Source organism: Molossus molossus, unplaced genomic scaffold (assembly GCF_014108415.1).
Source record: "Molossus molossus isolate mMolMol1 unplaced genomic scaffold, mMolMol1.p scaffold_m16_p_22, whole genome shotgun sequence".
Lineage (NCBI taxonomy): Eukaryota > Metazoa > Chordata > Mammalia > Chiroptera > Molossidae > Molossus > Molossus molossus.
The window spans coordinates 19624627-19649646 of NW_023425358.1; the positions used below are offsets into that span (position 1 = coordinate 19624627).

Below are 25020 nucleotides of genomic sequence, written 5' to 3' on the forward strand. Positions count from 1 at the left end.
ATTTGCTGAAATGAAGTACAAAGGTAGAGGAGAAAACTAAAAGAACTATCACTTTTTAAAAGATAAATCTTTTGCAGGACACTTACACCTTCCGTAACAATACTCATTCTTTCTTCTTTAAAGTGATCATGTGCAGAGAAGTTCCCCCTTGCTGAGAATGACTGTGGTGAAGGCATAAAACCTCAGAAGGCAGGAGAAGAACATTTCTCCTAGCACCTATTAGACATGGCCTATTTTAGGAGTTTTCATATCTCCAATTAATATTTTCCCTATTAGAAGCATAAGATTAACCACCCTGTCCAAAAAAAAGGGGAAGAACTGGCCCTGATACTACTAATGTAGCACAGTCAAACGGGGCAACTTTCAGAGTTCAGCTTTGCTAGAAACAGGCAGATAGATGAGAGCACCCGAGTGTGCAGCCTCCGTACATAACAACCTGTTTTTCTCTTCAGGTCACATTAAAAAGGCGTCTTCAGATTCTTCAGAGTGGCATTTTTATTGGCTGCAAATATATTCCATCAAGTGGCTATTTCGTGGTTTATTTAGCCATTTCCCTATTATTTTCAACTTGTCACTATTATGAATAACACTAGACCAAGATCTATTCAGATTCAACAGCCTCAATTATTTCGTTAGACCACATGGCCAAAAGTGAAATGATGTGGTCAAACAGCATGACCATTTTGCACTGTTCTTGAAACACATGACTGAACTGCTTTTCATAAGAATCGAACACCAACCAAATATTCAAGCACCAATTTCACAGATGTTTTGGTATAATTATTAATACGTTTAAACCTATTTGGTAAGCAAAAATATTAAATCCCTGCTCCTGTTTGGATTTGTCTTTCTTTAATGACCTGCTAAGATGTAATCTTTTTTATTTTAAGTTTCTTTTCCCATTAATTTTTTTAGAGAGAGTGAAAGGGAGGGAGGAAGAGAAAGAGAGAGAGAGAGAGAAAGACAGAGAGAAATATCGATGTGAGAGAGACACATTGATTGGTTGCCTCCCACACAGGGATGGAACCTGCAATCCAGGTATGTGCCCTTGACCAGGAATCAAACCTGTGACTACTCAGTGCACTGCTGACACTATCCACTGAGCCACACCAGCCAGGGCTAAGATGTGATCTTTTTATCATATTTCCCCTTTGCTGCAACATGTGGCTGTGTCCTTGTCCCTACCAGCATCTGACAGGTCTCAGTGTGTGAATAAACCAGTCATATCACACTAAAAATAGTTCTTTTATTATTGAAGAACTGAAAATAGTTCTTTGTCATACTTTTACCAAAAATATTTCTTACATATGAGGGGTTTACCTTGTTTTTTATTTACTTAATGTGGAAAATTGTAAAGTTCTAAAACAATTTCTTAAACTCAGTTATTACCCTGGGGGAAAGGGAGTATCTCAGGACCAATATAACCACATGAGTGTATGACAGTCCCTGAATGTTCTGCTGGTTGGTGACACCTACCTTCTTTCCTGCCAGTTTTATCCGTGGGGTGAAACTGTTACAAAAGAGCTGGCTTTTGGAAGTGTAGAAACTGTAAAAGAAACAAACAGGGTCATTAATCTAAACCTTTTTTTAAAAAAACCTCAAGACAGTGAAATCCCAGCCATGGATCAGCCCTCTCATGAAAGCCTTTGTCTCAAGCCTAACTTCTTTTGTAATGCCTTTGTCTTCCCAAGCCTAACTTCTTTTGTAATGCCTTTGTCTTCCCAAGCCTAACTTCTTTTGTAATGCCTTTGTTTTCCCAAGCCTAACTTCTTTTGTAATGCCTTTGTCTTCCCAAGCCTAACTTCTTTTGTAATGCCTTTGTCTTCCCAAGCCTAACTTCCTTTGTCTTCCCAAACCTAACTTCTTTTGTAATTCCTATAAAACATTAACTATGTTTTAAATTGTGTTCTATCCCCCCACCCCTATAAATTGTTTTGTGCTAGTTCTGATTTCTAAGTGGATTAGAACCTCCTCCTTATGGCAGAGATAAATCTATTTACACCATAATATTTCTTCACCTAGATACTTGACATGATGCTGGGCCCAAGGGAGGTCTTTATTACTCCTTGGTTGATCAGCACTTAATGAGCAAGAATAACCCAGGCAAGAAAATTTAAAAAGTGGCCCTCAAGAAAAGATGGCAGAAACCATGAAGTCTCAATCCCTCTGAAAATCATGTAATGCAGTCATGTCAGGCACACAAGAAAACTAGAGACCCAGCCTTGCCCAGGGTTGAATGAATAAGTGAATAAAGGTTATGCAGCCTTTTCTATTCTTTAGACATCTCTCTGTGTTTTTCTTTTTTAATTAATTAATTTTATTTATTTATTTTTGTTACAGATAACACCCCCCCATTGACACCCTCCTCCTGTTCCCACCCCCATGTTCTTTATTTTAATGTATAGTTAACTTGTGATAACAATGTTATGAATATCCCCATCTCGTATCATAACTCTGATCATAAACAAACAAAAAAGGCAGACAATCAGTGGACTCTGGGGCAATCCTAGTGGCACAGTAAGTACATAAGAACATTAGAATAGTGTCTGCCACAAGACCTAGAGTCCAGCTAGCCTCTGGGACTTGGCCTCTCACAGTGGTACCAAGGAAGATACCAAGTAGAGGAGGCTACTCTCTTTCCAGACATTAATTGTAAAAGCTGAGTGGTGAAGTGATGTCCATCAGAAGAACGGGTTTCTATTACAAAATATGAAATTGCTGTGTTTGAAGGTCTAAGACAGTCTAATATCATAATTTCAAATGGTTCCTATCAATGGCTACAGCTTTGCCATGAACTTGCTGGTCAACCCTCAGCAAGCCCCTTATCCTCTCTGGAACTCGGATTATAAGCTCCAAGACAGATTTCAGTAATATCCTGTGATATCTTCTAAACCCCAGTTTTATAATTCTTATGGATATGGTATTAATTTACTTTTTAAATCCATTTTAATTATTAGCCAATAATACTTCGGGAGTAATAAGCTCTCACTGACGACAGTTTGATTATGCTCAGTAGGGTCTCTGGCCTCACTACAGTGGGAACAATCTGCCTGCTTCTGAAGAGGCTTTGCTGACAGGATGAGAACAATGGCCCCTGTGAGCAGCCACCCATCTCAGGCCACTGTCCTCTTGTTGCTGTCCCCAAGTGCTCAAGCAACAAGGCTCACAATGAGATGTGAAAAACAGGCCTCGGGCCCTCCCAGCTCTCAGATCTTGAAGCCCCTCAGGTGTGGATCTATCTTTCATCTTAACTGGAATCAGAGAACCAATTTAGGATGAAAACAGTGACAAATTGGAACACCTTCAAGTTATTATGAAGATTTGAGAAACTGTAATACTTAAATTCATATACAATTTTGTATGTGTTATAACAACTTTTTCCCTTGATTATTTCCAAAACCATGAAATGTGGTATATAATTAAACAGTAGCTGTTTTCTTATTGGCAAAAGAATCTGAATGTCTATTCAAAGATTACAAATCCAAAAATAATTAGAGGGCTCACAAAAAAAGAAGATACACTGTCTCTGAAATACATGAAAAAGAAATAAGCTCAAAATGCTCCTATTTTGCCTGAACCAAGTTTTTAAAATAATAGCAACAAAAACACAAGATGAGAAAGATTCAGAAGGCATTTCATTATGAAGCAGTCATTTTGTCAAGGTGATGTCAGGCAATACAATGACAACATCTAAAATTGAACATCATTCAACAGTTGTATATTCACACATGTAAAGAAATAACATGGATGACCAGCCAGAGAGTCCCCCTGAAAAGAGTAAGACATACTTAGAACAGGATAATTACAATGTGATCGCTCTATCTTTACGAACTGGCCAAATGACTATTTCTTGCTCATGAAACTGATTCTTAACTGACCAGCAGCAACTATCATACCAGGGCAATGTGGCCCATAGCAAAGTAAAAAAAGACTACAGGCTGAAATCAGCATTTGTGATGAGTTTTCAAGCTGGTCTCCAGCAATGATTTGCAACTAAAAGAAGTTCTGTTGAGCTTGAGGGATGAGCCAAGTGATCTTCTTTTTAAGACAGAGGACCCAGAGAGGGGCAGAATGCTCTGGAAGCACGGAAGAAAACGCGGCTACTGGCTATCAGGGGTAGCACAGGAAGAAGAGAGATGTTAGGGCTGGCCTTTGGGAGGGCAAGGGCAGGTGGAGAGGCCCACTAGGTGGAAAAGCTCACATGTGAGAGTGAGATGTGGTATGTGCCCTGCAGAATGAAAGAGGGCAAGTGGTGGGAGAGGAGTCAAATGCTTAAGTCTGTAGTAAGCCACACAAAAAAACCGGAGGACAGTCATTTTAGTTTCATAAATATGGTTCTGGCAACCAAGTCAAGCAGTGCTTGACAGATGCTGGTCCCCAGACGCCCCGTGCTTCTGGGTGCTACATCGGGGCCTGCAGTGCGAGGCACAGCGGAACACTAACACTTTTTCGCTTTTATATGCTTGGTTCCAAGTAATACTTTTACTTGAAGAAAGGGCCCTGTTGCTTAGGAAAAAGCACCAGTGTAAAGAAGTGATTCTCAATGGGCAGGCAGGAGGGGTTTTGCCACCCAGGGGACATGCGGCAAAGTCTGTAGATATTTTAAAAATTGTTTTTAGTTGCAATGATTTTCCCTCCCTAGTTTCCAAAGGTTTCAAATGAATTCTCCATAAACCTGCAGTCTTTTTTTTAAATCATAAAACATTAAAAAGAAGTAATAGCCCAAGTCTTTTTACTTTCGGCAGGTTTCTTCGAGGACATCTAGTTCTCATAATTAGTTTCCAAAAGGTATGATCTCTACCTGCAGTGTTTCAAAGAAACAACTGAACTTTCTGCAGGATTTTTTATAGGAAAATTTACTTCACCACTGTTTCTGCAGACAATTTTGGTTGTCATAGCTGGGAGTGGGCGCTGTCAGGATCTAATGGGTAGAGGCCAGGGACACTGCCCAACATCCCACAATGCACAGAAAAGCCCCCCAACAACGAAGAATAATCTGGCCCCAAACCTCAGTAGTGTCAAGGTTGAGAAACCCTGGTCTAAAGGATGGACTGAAGGAAAGAGATCAGAAATAGACACACTAAGATCACTGCAGTTGTTCGATAAGATTAGGACTGGGAGAAGGCAGTGGCACAGGCAGAGGGATGAGAGACACCACCTTGAGCTGGACTCAGCAGGAACACTGAGGCCTCGTCTCATGTAAAGAAGGGGCCTGGGGAATTTTCTACACATGGAGGAGGTCAGGCACAATGTTGGTCTGCTGTGGTGTGTGGGAATGGGGAATAATAGGAGCTGGCAACAGTAGCGGAAATAAATCCTTCAAAATTTGCTGTTGTTTTTTTTCACCATAGACTGTTCTTATGTTAATGCCACAGCTCTGCACATAGAGAAGCTATAAGCAAACATTAGAACTTTGGTTTCCACATCCTGACAGAAGTTTTTATAGTAAGAACATAACAGACTTGAAGAGAAAATGGCAAGGAAGTTATTCAAAATTCTTATCACATTCTAGGAATCAAGATCACACCCACCTGTGGTTTATCCAGTGAGGAATATTATAGTCATTGCCCAGACGAGAATCGCAAGGAGCGCTCCGATTATGCAGCTGAAAGAGAAAAAGTCAGGCAAAGATCAGCTAAAAAAAAAACAAGTTTTAATGAAAACTACTGTCAAGATCACCCTGGCCCTGGAAACTGGCCCTTAGTAAGCAATCCAAAATCGAATTACCTTGAACAACGGGACAGCATGTAAAGGTTGCTCCCCCATGCACACCAAGTCCACACCAATTCCTAAGAAAGAAAAGACAGAAAGAGTTTGGATAGGAGAGAGGCGGGGAGAGGCAGAGATAAGTGCTCCAATCTATTATCAATGTTATTTCACTGGATCAGGAGATGAGGCAAAGCCAATTTACCATCCTATGATTTATAATCTCCTCAGTGCTGCCTACGCAGCAAAGAAATAAACAGAACAAAATGTATTTTGTTCTTTCTCTTTCCCTTTACCAAATCCTGTCACACCTGCCACTGTTCAGTGCTTGACAGCCAGCCTCTGCCTTGCAGATCAGGATTCGTCACAAGGACAACCAGGCCTCCATGACTCATGTCAAGGCCCGAAAGGAAAAGGAACCTCATCATCTCAGCAAAAAGCGAAACAATCGACATCACTTAACAGAGCTTCTTTATTGGCAATTAGAGGATTTGCTTTCCCAACCCCATCTTGTTGTTGAAGCACAGATTAAATGGGGGTCTGGGGTGCAAGATGGGGAAGCATGGCACATCACAGAGGGAGGACTGGGCTAGACAGTCTGATGGTACTTCCCATTAGGGGCTGAAGGACACTGGTTCCTTGAAACAATCCCCCCAAAAAGGTTTCTCCAGTATCAAATATGTTTGGGAAACTCAGTACCAGTTAAGTCTTTTAGAGATAAACAGGGCACACAAGTATATTAAAATCTGCAATTAGGGAATGGGTCTAACTGAACATGGCTCAACATCTCCCAAATCAATTTGACCATGGAACTTTTTTTGTCCCAGACCTGCGATGCACGGAGCCAGGGAAAGCTCAGAGGTCTAAGGGTAAGTCAGCACGAACCAGGGAGCATTACCGTTATCTATCATCCGCTGCTTGGTCAAGATCATGAGTAGACGGTCCACTTCAAACACACCCACCCCAGGTGTGATCACCACGGACATCTGCCCAGTTCGGTCAAAGTTGCGGTTGATATAGTGTTTGTCAAACACTTGAAACAAAGCAAAAAGTCCTCCAATGGAGATATTACAGCTTTTCAGAAATCAGCCACTGGCAAGCATCTCTGTGCTCTCAGAGCATTTTATCCATATTTCTTTTATAGCAATTGCCACATTCTGACCTGATTTCTAGTTAGTCATGCTCAAGCCTGTCTTTCCCCTTCTACATTAAGAACTGCTTAACGCTCTGGCCAGTTTGGCGCAGCGGTTAGAGCGTCGGCCTGCGGTCCGGAGAGACTCGGGTTTGGTTCCCGCTAAGGGCACGTACTTCGGTTGCAGTTTGTCTCCGGCCCTGGTTGGTCGTGCGGGTGGCAGCCACTCGATGTGTCCCTTCACGTCGATGTTTCTCACTCTCTCTCCCTTCCTCTCTCTCCCTCCCACTCTATCTGTACAAAAAATGGAAAAATATTCTCGGGTGAGGAAAAAAAATAAAGAACTGCTTAACACAAGACTATGTCACTGTCGCCTTTGTTAATCTCTCTCCATCAATACTTGCCTTGTATAGCCAGCCTTACAGGCTCAAATTTCATGTCATTATTTCATGAGTCTGTACTAAAACTTATAAGGATCAAATATTAATTTTAGACAATATTTAAAAGAGGTGGACCTGAATCTTGTGATGACTTTGTAAATTTGGGAAGTTAATTTTTATTTCTGGGCTGTGTAATTCTTACTCTGGAAAATCAGTGACATTCAAATATGACAAAAAGATTTACTAATGAAAGACCCCATGTTCTAGAATGCCTAGCACCTGAGTGCAGACCCATAGGAAGGTGATAAGCACAGTGAAGTGACCACACATGATCACTTCCACCACTGGCCAGTGCCAGACAGAAGCCTAACTGGAGGTGGTCCAATCAGATGCGCTCTGCTGGGAGTGGGATTCTGAACAAAGAGCAGACAGGGATGCTGGGATATGAACACAGTTCTAGGAATTCCTGCTGCTGCAGTTCCCAGAGCCACCCTGGTCCCCACATTCTTCGGCATGGTATTCAAGCTTTATGACTGCCCTACTGAGCCCCTGATTTCCTTAGAGTACATTTTCCTTTTTGTTTAAATGAACTTATTTGCAAACTAAGTATCTCAGGTAACACATAAAAATAGGGACAAACATTCAGAAGAAATCACATCACACTCTTAACAATGGTCTCTCTTGGAAGGAGCCTGACAATGGAAGGAGGAGGAAGATATTTATTTTTACTCAATATATCTCTCCATTACTTAAATTCACTTTTGTAATTTAAAAAAAAAATAACCTAGGAGCAGTTGAGGGATGGGGTAAAAAACAGAATATATTTTAGTAAAACAAAGAGCATAAGGAAGATTCCCTCCAGCTCTTTCCTCTCAGGTTACCATGAGAAACAGATGAGAACAGCAAGTTAATTTCCCAAAAGAAGACCTCAGAGCTAGATTTCGGCCATCAGAAGTTAATGCTTTCAATTAATTTGGGGGGTAGGTGGTGTGAACATCAACTAGGTCTGGGTCTTTGGGCATTAGTAAAGAGAAGTTCATAGTCGCCCTGGCTGGTTTGGCTCCATGGTTAGAGTGTAGGCCTACAGACTGAAGGGTTGAGGGTTCAATTCCCAGTCAAGGGCGTGTACCTGGGTTGCAGGTTTGATCCCTACCCTGGTGGGGGTTGTGCGGGAAGCAGTGGTTCAACATGTCTCTCTCACATCAATGTTTCTCTCTCTCCTTCTCTCCCTCCCACTCTATCTAAAAAACAATGGATATACATCCTCGGGTGAGGATTGAAATAAAAAGTTCATAGTCACGAGGTCAGCAAGATGCCTGCTCACTGTGGTGGTGTTCTTACTCACCATTGAATGACAGATTGATGGCCTCTAGGTAGTTTCCTTGGGCTGAGGTAGAATTGTCTCCTTGAGGAAAGCCCTCTGAAGCAAAAGACACAAGAGGAGGAAACAGCTCATGAAAGATAAACTCTTAAAAAGCAAGTGGAAGGTGACTGGTTCCAGAGGGCCCCCTACCCTGTAGTAGGGACATTACTGAACCTACTGTAGACGTAGTGAACAATTGGACCTAACCAGAAATAGAAACCTGACAGAAGCAGAAACCACACACAACACTGGAAGGAAAATAAGCTTAACCTTTTCACCTCCCAGCCCCCACCCTACATCTCCTTTCCCTGCCGCACCTTCTAGCACATGGATGCAGTACCTGCCTGTTCCAGTCGCACCAGCACTGGATACTGGATGAAGAGCTTTTTAATGGTCACAAGGAGGGAAGTCCACTCTTCTCTCCTCTCATTCTGTACCACCACTCTGAAAGGAGTATTATCAGAAAACAGATATTGAACCAGTATTACATACAGGACATCAGATCACTAGCAGGGTTACGAGGGAAGGAGAAAATGGGACTCCCAAAGTTAGGGGAATTTACCATATAATTATAAGTGATATAGTCAAATACATTTAACAAACATTAAAAAAGAAATGTAATCACATCAATAGTCACATAGATTGAAAATAAGGTAACATTTAAAAATTGCCTTGAGATTGTATTAATACCCACCATTCAGCTGGGATATGAACATTTCTCATATACTAGATTACAAGTACAATGAAAAGCCTTAATATAGAAGATCCATATATTTGTCTTACATCTATATCCAATAAATATATCTACATCAGGAAACTAGATTGGTGGAAAGGGATGATGAAATCTGAGAAAAGTCTGAAATTTAGTCAATAGTAATGTTCTTGTAACTTATACCTTGGTTATGAAATGTTAACAGAAAAATTAGATGAAGGGTATATGGGAACTCTGGATTATCTTTGCAACTTCTTTGCAAACCTAAAATTATTCTAAAATAAAAAAGGTTAAATTTTTTTTAAAGCTAGGAAAGAGTCTGGCCAGTGTGGCTCAGTGGTTAAGTGTTGTCCCATGGACTGAGAGGTCCCAGTTCGAGTCCCAGTCAGGGAACATGCCCATGTTGCAGGTTTGATCCCCAGTGAGGGGCATGCAGGAGGCAGCTGATCATGATGTTTCTCTCTCATACTGATGTTTCTATTGCTCTCTCCCTTCCTCTCTCTCTCTCTCTCTAAAAAAAATCAATAAAAACATATTTTTAAAAGTTTTTTTGAAGTTAGGAAAGAAATCATCAAACACAGGGTTGGGAGAGGGGGCTAGTAAAGGACCCAAAACATACTTATAAAAGTCTTCATAGAATCGCCCCTTGTGATCCTGTCGAATCGAGGCTCGGTTTACTTCAGGAAATTCATCTGAAACAGAGAAAACAAAGTATGTAGATCAGATTGAAAAGAGAAACTCACAATTTCTCTGCCCCCACTTCTGGGTTGAACATTTGCATCACAAAAATAAATAAATATAATTATATATCTATTAAATTGTTTTTAAGACGAATCACAGCCCACAGACTTCTTGCATCTACTAATGGACTATGCCATTTGCTATTTGCAAAAGGAAAGAAGATAATAAGGACTGAATGGGGGTGGGGTGTGAGAAGCAAAATAAAAAAATAACTGGGAGAAAGACTGACTCACCAAGAGATTTTGCATCATAGAAAGTTCTAGAAAATAGGACCACTGTCACTTCATGACTACAGTTCTTCTCCTAGGCATGAGTAGAGAAAAAGAAGGCTCAGGTTTATTCCATTTACTTCAGTATGAAGCAACCTACATGAACAGAGTATTCTCAGTTCTAGGAGGCATCATGGCAGTATAGCATTAGATAACATCAGGTAATTATAGGTTGCATAATGTAATGAACAGAGCACTCCTGGGAGTCAGAAGACATGGATCCAGCCATGGCTCTGAAACTTACCCTACATGTAAGTACCTAAAGTTCCAGGAATGTGGCAAATGCTCTGAAAACTGCAAATCACCTAAAAGTATAGGTCCCCGACTCCAGCTTTTGATTTGGCATGAAATCAGCCCAGAGGATCATGGGATTTGTATCTGCTTCAGTATTTTTTAATTTCTACGTATGTGTAGTTTAGGGAACAAGAACAGAACTGATGGTGGCAGAAGAAAGAATCAAAGACACGACACTCCCACATCCTCCCATTGTGATAGGATGAGGACTGGGGGCTGCTCCAGATGTAGGGGTTAAAGCCAAGACAATGAATTACCTTTAGACTGGGACAAGGACTAGTGAGAATCAACATTTCCATGGAGTCTGGAGATCAATGTTCTGGAAGTAGAGTGTTTACAGATGGCATAAAATTTGGCTTGCACCAGGGAGCCAGCAAGCTGTTTCAGCCCCTGGATCTTTGAAAATAACAGCCTATACTGACCAGCCATCTCTAACCCAACTGTACTTACTGACTACACAATTCAGCATTCACCATATAAGGTATACAACATGACCCTATCTATCCTTCCATGGATCTACCTCAAATGAACAGAAATTCCTAAATATAGGCCGCAGTACCAACAGCAGAGTTCTACGAAAGAACAGACCTTCATTAGATACCAACTAATTTATTGGACTCCAGTGCTCCAAAGTCAGCATCTTTATCTGATTTTGCTATAAGTGATATACAGAAAAGATGTCTTACAATGGGCTGGTATGAGCATATGAGCCTCTTAACTCATGTGTGATGGGAAAGATACACAACAATGGTGACATGGCCTGGGATTACAGAAACAGACAAGACAGCACAGGAGTTATGATCTTAGGCTAGCTCTGGGTGAATGGATGGAACAAGCTTTGAATCCTCAGTCTACTTTTACAGGCTGCTGATCATGGATAAGTTAACTAACTTCTTAGGGCTGTACTTCCCCTACCTATGTAACAGGAACAAGAGAATTAAGTGAGATAATATGAGTAAAACACCATGATACCTGCTATGTCAAAATAATAAATATTAACTAGGAGTACTACTATTACTCCTACCACCACTATATTTCAGGCTCAGAAATGAATTAATAAATTCCCATGCTCAATCCTGCTGTTCAACAGGATATATGAATAACTTTCACCAAACTTCATTAAATCAATAGTGTGAATACAGAAAGTTATTTCCAGTTTTTGCTTTATAACCAATTTCTTGATTAAAGAAAAATAAACAAGTCCTAAGAGCAAAGTCCTGTAAACTAAGGACTGGGCTTATGTTATATCTTGTCCCTACATTTAATCATACATACACTCACAAAGTCTTAAGTTAGGAGACATCTAAAGGACCATATAGCCAGACTTGAAATGGAGGTTTGCATGGACCCAACACTGAAATGGCCATTATGTGGTCCTAGGTGACCATTATTCAACCCACTCCTAAGGCCTGGCTTCCTGCAGCCCCTGTTGTTTGTGCTCTCCTCAGACCCCATACTCAGGCAGACTCAAAGGCCTGATCACCCTTAAGCCACATGACTGCAGAAGCGTCCTGGATGGTCTGCTTAATTCCATCTAGTCTGTCCCTTCACCAAATTGCTTCTGGCCACTAGGCTATTCTTCCTCAAATTCTCTCCAACTTTGATCACATTGACCCCCCCTACTGGAGAATCTCTATAGCTCCCAGTTCTTATCAACCTGTTCAATCTAACCTGTCGGCTTGACCTGACCTTATCCTTCTAATCCAATCTTGTTACTTCATTGTTCCCCTCACAAACTCTGTGGAGTCACCTAAGACCACATCCCATTCTCACACTTATTTTCATTCTTCTGCTCCTATGTTTCTCTTCATCTGAAATGACCTCAGTCCTCCTTTCCAACCCTCTGAGCCTTCCTCAGTCTTCCAGGTCCAAACTCAAAAGTAAACAAAATTCTAACCCCTAAAATGTATGGCTAAAATAATAATAAGACGAAGAAGAAGAATAAAATCAATTAATTAAATGTATGGTTAGCTGTTGTTTCAAATACATATATCCAATCTCCCCAGCAGGTCTGCAAGTTCTCTGAGGGCAATCACCATATTTCTATTTCTTTAACCTTCAGAGCTGAAGGATCTTTTCCCTATATTGCTGAGGAAAGAGAATGAGACCCCAACCCTACTGAGACTTTACTATGTGCAGACAATTTAAAACACCTTGTGGCGTAGGGATTATTATTCTCTCCATTTTGCAGATAAGAAAATAGAGGCTCAGAGAGACTGAGTATTTTTTTTTTTCATTGAATGTTGATTTTTATTTTATTTATTTTTATTTTTTTATTACTTAATTTTTGTTACAGATGTTTCTCCTTTTTCCCCCACTGATTCCCCCTCCCCCTCCCTCCCTGCCCTGTCCCCCTGAGTACTTCTTAAATACAAAAAAGCAGAACCATAATTTGAAATCCAGTCTGTTTTAATCCAGACTCCATGCTCTTTTCTGCTACATATGTGACCTCAAATACTTCTTGATCAGGATGATGTTTCCATGTGAAATCAGGGTAGGGTAACTGATTACAGTAATTTTTGGTGTTTTTTTAAACTGTGTTAAAATACATATAACATAAACATTACCATTAGTGACATTTAGTACATTAACAATGTTGTGCAACAATCACCACTATCTAGTTTCAGAACATTCCCATCCTTCCAAAGGGAAACCCCATACTGATTAAACAGTCATGCCCCAGCCCCAGGCCCTGGCAGCCATGAATCTATTTTCTGTCTCTATAGATTTCCCTATTCTGCACATTTCATATAAACAGAATCTTATACTATGTGGTACTTTATGTCTGGCTTCTCTCACTTAGCATATGTTTTCAAGGTTCATCCATGTTGTAGCACTCCCCTGTATGACTGAATAAAATTACGTTCTATAAATAATACCACATTTTGTTTATCCATTCATTTAGCTGACAAACATTTATGCAGTTTCCACTTTTTGGCTATTATGAATAATGCTGCCATGAACATTCACATATAAATTCCTGAGTGAACATATTTTCAGTTATTTTGGGTATTTACTGAAGTATGGAATTGCTGGGTCATATAGCAATTATTTAACTTATTGAGGTGCTGCCAAACTGTTTTCCTCAGCAGCTATACCATTTTACATTCCCAACAGAAATGTACAAGGCTTCCAATTTCTCCACATCCTTTCCAGCACTTGTATATTCCATTTTAAAAAGTATTATAGTCATCCCAGGGGATATGAAGTGGTATTTCATTGTGGCATTAGTTTGTATTCCCCTCATGACTAATGACCTTGAGCATCATTTCATGTGTTTATTGCCACTTATATATCTTCTTTGAAAAAATGTTTATTCAAGTCCTTTGCCTATTTGTTAATTGGGTTGTTCCCTTTTTGCTGTTGAGTTGTAAATGTTCTTTATATATCCTAGATACTAGACTCTTATCAGATAGATAATTTGCAAATATGGTCTTCCATTCTGTGTGTTGTCTTTTCACTTTTTTGGTAGTTCCTTTAATGCACAAAAGTTCTTCATTCTAATGAAGTACATTCAATTTATATTTCTTTGGTTGCTTGTGCTTCTGGTGTCATATCTAAAAAACCCTTGCCAAATCCCATGTCATAAACATTTCAGTTTTGTTCTCTTCTAAGATTTTTATGGTTCTAGTCCTCATATATAGGTCTTTGATCCATTCTGAGTTCATCTTTTTTATATGCTGTGAAGAAGAGTCCAAATTTATTCTTTTACATATGGACATTCAGTTATCTCAGAACCATTGCTGAAGAGACTATTCTTTGCCTCACTGAATGGACTTGACACCCCTGTCTAAAATCAAGAGCATAGATGTATAGATTGATTTCTGTACTCTCGATTCTATTCCACTGATCGATAATATGTCTATCTTTATGCCAGTACCACACTGCTTTGAGTATTAACTTTGGCATGAGTTTTGAAATGAGAAAATGACAGTCCCCCAACTTTGTTTTTCTTCAAGATTATTTTGGTTCTTCATGATCCCTACAATTCCACATAAATTTTATAATCAGCTTTTCTATTTCTGGAAAAAATAAAAGCCACTGGAATTTTGATAGGAGCTGTACTGAGCTGTACCTTGCTTTGGGTAGTACCGCCATTTTAACAATATTAAATCTTCTAATCCATGAACATGGGTTAATTTTCATTTATTTGGGCCTCTGTTAATTTCTTTCAACAATGTTTTGTAGATTTTATTGCACAAGTCTTGCACCTCCTTCGGTAAATTATTCCAAAGTATTTTATGCTGTCTGATGTTCTTATAAATACAATTGTTTTTTACTTCCCCTTTAAAAATTTAATTCCTTGTTTAATTTCCTGTTCAATTGTTCATTGCTGATGAAACATGACTGATTTTTGTGTTGATTTTGTATCCTACAATTGTGCTGAATTCATTTATTAGCTCTAACAGATTTTTTAATAGATCTTTTTAAGGATTTTTCTACATATAGGATGTCATCTGTCTTTTTTTCCAACAAGGATGCCTTCTATTCCCCCTTTTTTTTTTTTTTTTCATATTTATTGATTTTAGAAAGAGAGAGGGAAGAGGGAGAGAGAGAGCTCTGTTGTTCCACTTTGTTGTGCATTCATTGGTTGCTTGTTGTATGTGCTCTGACCAGAGATCAAACCCGAAAACTTGGCACATCGGGATGACACTCTACCCAAATGAGCTACCTGGCCAGGGCCACTATTTCTTTTTCTTACTTAGTTATTCTGGCTAGAACTTCTAGTATGACATTGAACACCAGAGGTGACAGTAAGCATCCTTAGCCTGTTCCTGCTCTTAAGGAGAAAAGTTTTCAGTCTTTCATCACTGGGTATGATATTAACTATAGGTTTTTCATGAATGCCATTTACAATGTTGAGATTATTCAAGTAATTTAAATCTAGAGTCTTATCAATTTAGGCTTTAGCTAAGATACCTCAATTAAATGTAGCTCAATAGCCCTGGCCAGTTTGGCTCAGCGGTTAGAGTGTTGGCCTGTGGACCAGAGAGTCCCGGGTTCAGTTTCCACTAGGGGCATGTACCAAAAATAAATAAATAAATAAATAAATAAATAAATAAATAAATGTAGCATAATAAAAATAGCATATTTTTAAAATCTGCATTGAATAATGTTTGCTCAATGAGACTTAGTGCATAAGAAGAAATGTACCTTCCACTTGGTAAAGAGATCGGCAAGGAAACCATTCACAGCTTTCTCAAAATACAGATCCCCTGAAAAGGAACAAGAAGAGGGTGAGGATTATCTTTAATTATTACTTACAATTTCTTCTCTCAGTAAAGTAACAGGAATGGGACTAGTCAAAGAGAATGTGGGTTCTGTTTATGATCCTAAATCAAGATCATAAAAGCCAGATATATATAAATGGTTTCGACCTAGACTGTCTGTGGAGTCAAATTTAACATTTACCTCACTCAGTAAGAGGCCATGGCTTCAAGGTAAAATGCAAGATTGAAAAAGCTTGATGACTGGAAAATATGGTACATCTTCAAAATAAGAGAACCATCTAATTTCCAAACATGATTATTTTCATAGTGATGCTTACAGTTTGCTAGTAGATGACCTGGTAGACCCTGGGCATTCACTGAATTACCATTTTCAGTTCTTGCTGTTTTTGAGTGACCTTGATGACCCACAGCAAAATTTACTTTATAATTTTGCTAAAAACAAATCTAAATTATATGCACCATGAAGCTGGTGTGTTGGACACAGTATCCACATCTCACAGCAGCTTCACTGTTCTCTACTTATTGTGTAGTAATTCTAATAAAAAGACAAATTTGGTAATTTCTGTGATGATAGGACGAGCAATGAACGATCAAAGAAACTGTTGGTTCCTCGCCAGAGAGTCACTCTCTTTCTCTATGACTTTTGAGCCTGTAGTTGCAGAACAATTAAAGATCTACTGACATTATAAGTGATGGTGCTTTTATCTTTTTTGTTAACCTTTTAATACTTCACCACATATCATGTAATTCACTATATACATATAAAAGATATAAAATGTTTGTTTTAGCCTTTGAGGATTTGAAAAAAATCTCAGGACACATCATTAGAAAATGTCAAGAGCTTACTGTAAATGACAACAACCTGGGAGAAACCAGAAACTTCTCCCCATTAGCAGTTACAACCAGCATTTAGGAACAGTACCATAAATATCAAAATCCCACATTTCACAGCTCATCTGAATAAATATGTAAACCATAGCCGACGTAGAACGGAACACCACCTGAAAGTAAAAAACACATAATTGCATTTAAAAAAAAAATGATGTAGAGTTTCAGTTCTGTAAGACAAAAAAGTGCTGGAGATCTGTTTCACAACAATGTAAGTATACCTAACACTACTACTCTCGCTATCTCTCTCACTCTACTCCTCCCTCCCGCCCTTCTACTCTCCTCTAAAAAAAAAAAATCAATAGAAAAAAGATCCTCGGGCCCTGGCCGATTTGGCTCAGCAGTTAGAGTGTCGGCCTGCGGTCTAGAGAGGCCCAGGTTCGGTTCCCACTAAGGGCACGTACCTCGGTTGCAGTTTGCCCCTGACCCTGGTTGGGTCGTGCGGGAGGCAGCCACTCGATGTGTCCCTTTCACATCGATGTTTCTCTCTCTTTCTCTTCCTCACTCTCCTTCCCACTCTATCTGAACAAAAAATGGAAAAATGTCCTCGGGTGAGGATTAAAAAAAAAGATCCTCGGGTATGGATTTTTTTTTTCTTTATTGATTTCTAGAGAGAGAGGAAGGGACAGGGAAAGAGAGAGAGATAGAAACATCGATGAGAGCCCTAGCCAGTTTGGCTCAGCGATTGAGAGTCGGCCTGCGGACCAGAGAGTCCCGGGTTCAGTTCCTGCCAGGGGCACGTACCACACACACACAAAAAAAATACATAAAAAGAAACATCGATGAGAGAGAACATCCATTGGCTGCCTCTTAATGCCCCCAACTGGGGATCGGGCCCACAGCCTTGGCATGTACCCTGACTGGGAATCAAACTGGCGACCTCTTGGTGCATTGGTCAATGCTCAACCACTGAGCCACACCTGCTGGGCCTCGGGTGTGGATTAAAAAAAAAAAACAATGTTAACTGTGATCATCTCTGGGTATTGGCATTGAGTGATTTTTTGGATTGCCTTTTAAAATTTGAAATATTTCAGAGAAACAAACAGAAAGATACACTAAATTTTTAATAATAAAGATACAATGATCTTACAATTAAAAAAGTTACCTTTTAAAGATAACTTCTTAGGCAAAATTATTCTAGAGACAGAAGCAGATCAATGGTTGCTGTGTGTATGGGGGATACTGACAGCAAAGGGGCACAAAGGAACTTTCTGGGGTGATGGAAATGTTCTATATTTTATCGTGGTGCTGGTGGTATATATACATTTATCTAAATTCAAACTATACACATATAATGGATGTGTTTTACCGTATAAAAATTATGTTTTATTAAGTAGATTTAAAAGATACTTTTCTAACCCAGCCAGTATGGTTCAGTAGTTGAGTGTCCACCCATAGACCAAGAGATCCCAGGTTCAGTTTCCGGTCAGGGCATGTGCTCAGGGTTTCAGGCTCAGTCCCTGGTGGGGGTCGTGCAAGAGGCAACCAATCAATGTTTCTATCTCAGATCTCCCTCTCCATTAAAAAAAAAAAAAAAAAAAAAAAATTAAATAAAAAATACTTTTCTAAATATGGTTAACAAATTCCATATTTATAAAGAGTGTGTGTGTGCATGAACATAAATATCTAAAGTGCTATTTTTATTTATATGTGTATTTTAACATTTTGAAGCATTTACTGTATTTGAATGTCTTAGAGATACTTTGAAAAATTCTAATTAATGCCAATTAGAACAGTACATGTGTCCTTCACTTTGAAACTGTAAAAGTGTCAATTACTGTTATATTCAAATTACCCCCCTAACGATCCTTTCCTTTTTTGTTGTTGTTTAGACTTTTTAAAGATAAAACTCACATAACAAAATATTCACCATTTCTAGTGAATTCAGTGGTTTTTAGTATATTCACAATGTTATGCAACCATCAGCACTAATACCAGAACATTTTTATCACTCCAAAAAGAAACACCATACCCATTAGTAGTTACTCCCTCTTACCCTTACCCCGGCAACCACTAATCTACTTTCTATCTCTGTGGATTTGTCTTTTGTGAATACTTCACATAAATGGAATCATACAATATGTGATCTTTTGTAACTAGTTTCTTTCACTTAGCATAATGTTTTCAGCCATAGTGTTGCATGAATCATCACTTCATTCTTTTCTTATTGAACAACATTCCATTGTATGGCTACACCATATTGTGTTTATCTGTTCATCAGCTCATGGACATTCCTAGTTTCCATTTTTTGGTTATTGTGAATAATTCTGCTACAAACATCTGTATGCAAGTTTCTGCATGAACATCTATTTTCAATTCTATCAGGCATATACCTAAGAGGTAATGGCTGGGTCATTTGGTAATTCTACATTTAATCTTCTGAGGAACTACCAAACTGTTCCACGGTAGCTTCACCATTTTACATTCCCCCACCCCCACCCCAGAAGTGTATGCAGGTTCAAATTTCTCCATATCCTAATGCTTGTAATTTTTCCTTTAAACATTATTTTTTCTTTATTGATTTTAGAGAGAGAGGGAGAGGGAGATAGAAACATCAATGAGAGAGATCATCGATTGGCTACCTCCCGCAGGCACCCCACTGAGGATCAGGTCCATAACCTGGGCATGTGCCCTGACCAGGAATTGAACCAGCAACCTCTTGGTGCATGGGTCAGCGCTCAACCACTGAGCAACAATGGCCAGGCCTAAAATTTTTTATTTTTATTATGGCCATCCTACTGTATTTGAGGTGGTGTCTCAGTGTGGTTTTGATTTACATTTCCCTAATGACTAATGATATTAAGCATCGTTTCACGTGTTTATTGGCCAAGTGTATAGTTTTTTTTTTTTGGAAAAAAATGTCTATTCAAACCATTTGCTCATTTTTATTTTTTGTTATTCCTCACCCAAGGATACTTTTCTATTTATCATCAGCTAGATTGGGAGGGAGGGAGAGAGAAAGAAAGAGACAGAGAGAAACATCAAATGTATGGAGCCACATCGAATGGTTGCTTCCCGCATAATCCGACCAGGGCCAGAGACGAATGGCAACTGAGGCACGTGCCTTTCACCAGAATCAAACCCAAGACTCAGTGGTCCGCGGGCCAACTCTCTAACTACAGAGCCAAACCAGCTAGGGCAAATTTGCTCTTTTTTTTTAAATCCTCACTCGAGGACATTTTTGCATTTATCTTCAGACAGAGTGGGAGGGAGAAAAGGAGAGAAAGAGAAAGAGAAACATTAATAAAAGAGAGACACATCAAGTGGCTGCCACCCACATGACCTCAACCGGGGCCAGGGACAAACTGCAACCGAGGTACGTGCCCTTAGCGGGAACCGAACCCAGGTCCGCGGGCCGATGCTCCAACAGCTTAGCCAAACCGGCCAGGGCAATTTGCTCATTTTTTAATTAGGTTGTTTGTCTTCCTTCTTTTTTCTTTTTCTTTTTTTTTAATCCTCACTCAAGGATACTTGTCCATTGATTTTTTTTTTTTTTTTTTTGGTATGTGCCTCTAGCGGGAACTGAATCTTGGACTCTAGTCCGCAGGCCAATGCTCCGACCACTGAGCCAAACCGGCCAGGGCTCCGTTTATTTTTTTTAGATAGTGTGGAAGAGCGAGCGAGAGAGAGATCAATGTGAGACAGACACATTGATTAGTTGCTTCCTGCACGACGCTGACCAAGGCCAGGGATTAAACCTGCAACTCAGGTACATGCCCTTGACCAGGAATTAAACCTGCGACCTTTTGGTCCTCTGGCCAAGGCACTAATGGCTGAGCCAAACCAGCCAGGGCATGTTTTCCCTCTTTTTTTTTAAGTGAATCAATCATTTACTGTATCTCAATATCTTTAAAGACACTTTCAAAAATTCTAGTTAATGCTAGTTACAACTTTTTCTATCGTATTTTAATATTTATATAGAAATATAGCCATATCTATACAATACAGTTAATGTCATTCTTCATTTAGAATTTGGGGGTGCTTTTTGTTATTTCATTATAAAATTTTCAAACATACAAAAAATTTTTTGAAAAATCATACAGCAAACACCCACATACCCACCACCTAAATCCTGTACTGAACATGACATTTGCTTTACCATTTACCTATCACCATCTAACTATCTGTTTATGTATCGATCAATCCATCTTATTTTTTCTATCTAAAAATAACTTGCAGACATCAATACTCCCTTTCTTTTCATGTTTGTTTCTTCTAATGTTTGTGGGCTGGAAAACCAGGTAATTGAACTGGTTATAAAGTTTAACATAAGAGAGCTTTGTGCCATTAGTTAAACTTTACAGTGTTGATTTCTTTTCGTACACTCAACTCTTGTTTTCCTAATCAGAGTATGAATTCTTGAATGGGGAAAGCAGGTCTAAAATTTCATTCAACAAATATTTGACAGACTGCTAAGTGCCAGGAACCATGCCAGAGAACTTTGGGACATAAAAGTAAGATACAGTCCTTGCCCTCACAGTACTTGCATTCTAGTAGGAGGCACGCAAACAAACCACAGTGTGATAAGTACTAACATACCCACATGTCCGGGGCATTACGGGGGAACTTCCACCTGATGGAACCAAGGCTTTCCAGAAGCATGAAAGCCTGAGACTAATGCTGAGAGGTGGATAAGTGGCTTGGGAAAGGGAAAAGGCAGAATCTATCCCAGGTGGGAAAGAGCAGCCTACCCAAAGACACAAAGGCAAGAAAGAACACGGAATGTTTGAGGAACAAGTTATGGTTCCCAGGGCTAGGATTTATTGGGGATGGAGATATGGGAGAAGTGATTAAATGAACTCCAGACTCAACTGCCTCCCCTGATTCCTCCACTCAGATGTCCAACAGGCACTTCACAAACTGAGATTGTTAATTTCCCCCAACCATCTCCTCCCCAGTCTTCTCCATCTCTTATATGTTACATGATCTATCTACACAGCTGCTCAGTTCTCTTTCTTTCACTCCTCATATCCAATACATCAGCAGGTTCTGTGGATTCTACCCCAAAAGTATCTCAAATCTGCCCATGTCTCTTCATTGCTACAGCTCCCACCCAAGTCCATGCCACCATCTTCTAACTCCCTAACTCGTCTGCTTCTACTCTTGTCCCTACAAAGAACTCTCTACATCAGAGCCAGAGGGGTGACAGCAGGTACTACGGATGCCTATCAAATATCCTTCCTTCCCAAGGAACAAGAAACTGATTCTATTCTGGGAGGCAAGGGACCCAACCAAAGGACTAAAATAAACCTCCCATTCCCCTAAGCAGCTACATTTGACTAAATTCTGGCCAATAAGATGTAAGTGGGACAATGCACCCCTCTTTCTCACCCCACCCCCTGCATAAAATATGGACATGGCTACAGCAGCTCCAGATGGATCATGGAAGCCCAATCCTGAGTATGGCCCAACAGGAAGACAGAAAGGAACCTTAGATCACCAATAATTGTGACATTGTCATACCAGTCATGAACTGCCTACTCCTGCACTTTTTTCTTTTTTTTTGTAATTTTTTTTCTTTATTGATTTTAGAGAGAGAAGGGAGAGGGAGAGAGAGATAGAAACATCGATGACAGAGAACATTGATTGGCTGCCTCCTGCATGCCCTCCACTGGGGATTTGGCCCACAACCAGGGCACATGCCCTGACCGGGAATCGAACCAATGACCTTTTGGTGCATGGGTGCACGCTCAACCAGTGAGCCACACCGGCCAGGCGCACTTCTTTTATAAGAGAGAAAAAAGCTGACCTTTAAGCATCAATTAGCCACTGTTACTTTGTTTTTTTTATGCAAAAAAATTCAACTGAATGACTAAGTCATCTTTTAGAAACATAATTCATGTATCACACCCACACTTAAAACCCTTCAATGAATTCTAATTGTCCTGAGACTAATGGCCCTCAAGGCCCTGCATGAATTGGCTGGAACCTGCCTACCTCCTCACCAACATCCTTCCCCTAATTGTCTCCTATGTTTCTGCCACAAGGGCCTTTTAAATTGCTCCCTCTACCTGGAACACTCTTTGCCTCAACCTCCACAAGCTGGTTAAGTCTCACCTTTCCAGTACCTTCTCAAAGAAGCCTTGCCTGCCACCTTTATAAAGAAAGTTCTCCAGAGTGGTGTACAGACTGACAATCCCCAGAAGAGGGGGTGGTGGGGGAGAGATAAACCATAGAACTTACATACAGAAACAATGGACATGGACAACAAAGCTGGGGACAGGGCAGGGAGGGAGGGGGAAGGGGAAATTAGTGGGGGGGGGGGGACATCTGTAACAAAAATTAATAAAAAAAAAGAAAAAAGAAAGAAAGTTCTCCAGTTATTCTCTACTCAATGCCCTGTTTCCCTAAGAATTTTTCATTTATCTCATATGTTCACCAAGGAGTCCACCTTCAGTTAGTTCTTCTCAATACCCAATTAATTTCCTTTGAAGTTCTCACCATAATCTGTAATTACCACATTTATGAACTAGGTGTCTAGTTACATCTGTCTCCCTACTAGGGGATAAGCTCCTTACCAGGAAGGATCTTGTTTGTGTTGTTCACCCATGAATCCTTGGGAATGGGGATTCCCTTCCCCCTTTGAATTCCCCTCTAGAATGAAGGTTGTTCACTGATAATGTTCTGTACCACTTTTTTTTTTTTAATGGAAAGAAAGCCCAGTAACTAACACATAAGAGGTACTTCCATATTATTTGTTAAACAAAGGATGGATGAGGCTGAAGAGGTAAGCAAATGCCAAATCATCAAGGTCTTTGGAAGTCATGCTTAAGAGTGAATTTCTAGAAAACTGGGGGGAAAGCAAATTAAGATCACTATAAAATACCAATGTATACCCACTAGAGTTGCAAAAACTTTAAAAATTTAAGACCAGGTGCTGGAAAAAGTGAATAAAACACAGAAGACTTTATATATTGCTACTAGGAATATAAACTGATCCAAAGAATTCACAAAATAATTTGGCATTACAGAGTGAAACCTATAACCCAGCAAATACACTCCTAATTATAGATTTAAAATATAGTATGAGCCCTGGTCAGTTTGGTTCAGCGGCTAGAGCATCGGCCTGCGGTCCAGGGAGACTTGGGTTCAGTTCCTGCTAAGTACCTCAGTTGCAGTTTGTCCCTGGCCCTGGTTGGGCCCTGTGGGAGGCAGCCACTCGATGTGTCCCTTTCACGTCGATGTTTCTCTCTCTCTCTCTCTCCCTCCCACTCTATCTGAACAAAATATTGAAAAATGTCCTTGGGTGAGAATTTTTTAAAAAACGAAAAAAATTAACTAATTAATTAATTAAATAAAATTTTAATTGGAAAAAATAATTTTAAAAATAAAATATAGTATTGAGTACAGCCCCGCCAATATGGCTCAGTGGTTGAACGTCAACCTGTGCACCAAGAGGTCGCTGGTTCGATTCCCGATTAGGGTACATGCCCAGGTTGTGGGCACAATTCCCAGTGGGGGGCATGCAGGAGGCAGCCAATCAATATTCTCACTCATCAATGTTTCTCTCTCTCCCTCTCCCTTCCACTCTCTCAGAATCAATAAAGAAAAAACTAAAAGCAAAACAAATAATATATTACTTGAGTAAAATATACTGGGGTGGGCAAAAGTAGGTTTACAGTTGTGAGTATGCAGAACAGTTTATTCTTGTATTAGTTATTATGTATTACTTCATGTTTTTCCATACAAAGAGCTGTAAACCTACTTTTGCCCACCCTGTATATGTATTACCACTATGTAAACAATAAGGAAATTACAAATATAAAATTCAGAGGTTACCTCTGAAGGTACTGGCTCTCAATCGGAGCAATTTTGCTCACTCAGAGGACATTTGGTAATGTCTAGAGACATTCTGGTTGTCATGACTTGCATGGCATTTAGTGGGTAGAAGCCAGGGATGCTGCTAAACATCTCACAATGCACAGAACAGCAACATTAAGACCAACATTAAGACCAGCATTTCTTTATTGGCTGTCCTATACATTGAAGCATGTTTAGCAGTACCCTCCACACACCGCTAAGCTGTGAGAAGCAAAAATGTCTCCAAACACTGCAAGACCCCTGGGGAGGCCATATCTCCCCAAGCTGAGAACCACTGCTCTCAGGGGAGACAGGTGGGTGGTTTCACCACCATGGGTAATGGTCACAGCTGTTAAGTTTGGATTTTTCCAACCAGAATAAAGAGAAAAGGAGATTCATTTGCAAAGGTCTCGCTTCATGTTTACCAACACAATCTTCTACCATGTCTAACTTTTCCTATGTATTAGTGGGCAGAGAGGCCTGCAAGTTAGACACTACATCTCT

General features: G+C 39.8%; 1 protein-coding gene across 3 annotated transcripts in view; it reads right to left on the minus strand.

The window, feature by feature from the left end:
• The window catches only part of DEPDC5 (DEP domain containing 5, GATOR1 subcomplex subunit), a 111527-nt gene that overhangs the window by 70185 nt on the left and 16322 nt on the right, over positions 1 to 25020 (minus strand). For all 3 annotated transcript variants that reach the window (XM_036276559.1, XM_036276558.1, XM_036276557.1), the window contains exons 9-18: positions 16751 to 16829; positions 15752 to 15813; positions 10268 to 10337; positions 9913 to 9985; positions 8922 to 9025; positions 8564 to 8638; positions 6605 to 6739; positions 5728 to 5789; positions 5532 to 5605; positions 1477 to 1546 (exon numbers count right to left, since the gene is read on the minus strand). In XM_036276559.1, coding sequence (XP_036132452.1) covers positions 1477 to 1546; positions 5532 to 5605; positions 5728 to 5789; positions 6605 to 6739; positions 8564 to 8638; positions 8922 to 9025; positions 9913 to 9985; positions 10268 to 10337; positions 15752 to 15813; positions 16751 to 16829 — 804 coding nt within the window. The remainder of the gene's footprint in view (positions 1 to 1476; positions 1547 to 5531; positions 5606 to 5727; positions 5790 to 6604; positions 6740 to 8563; positions 8639 to 8921; positions 9026 to 9912; positions 9986 to 10267; positions 10338 to 15751; positions 15814 to 16750; positions 16830 to 25020) is intronic.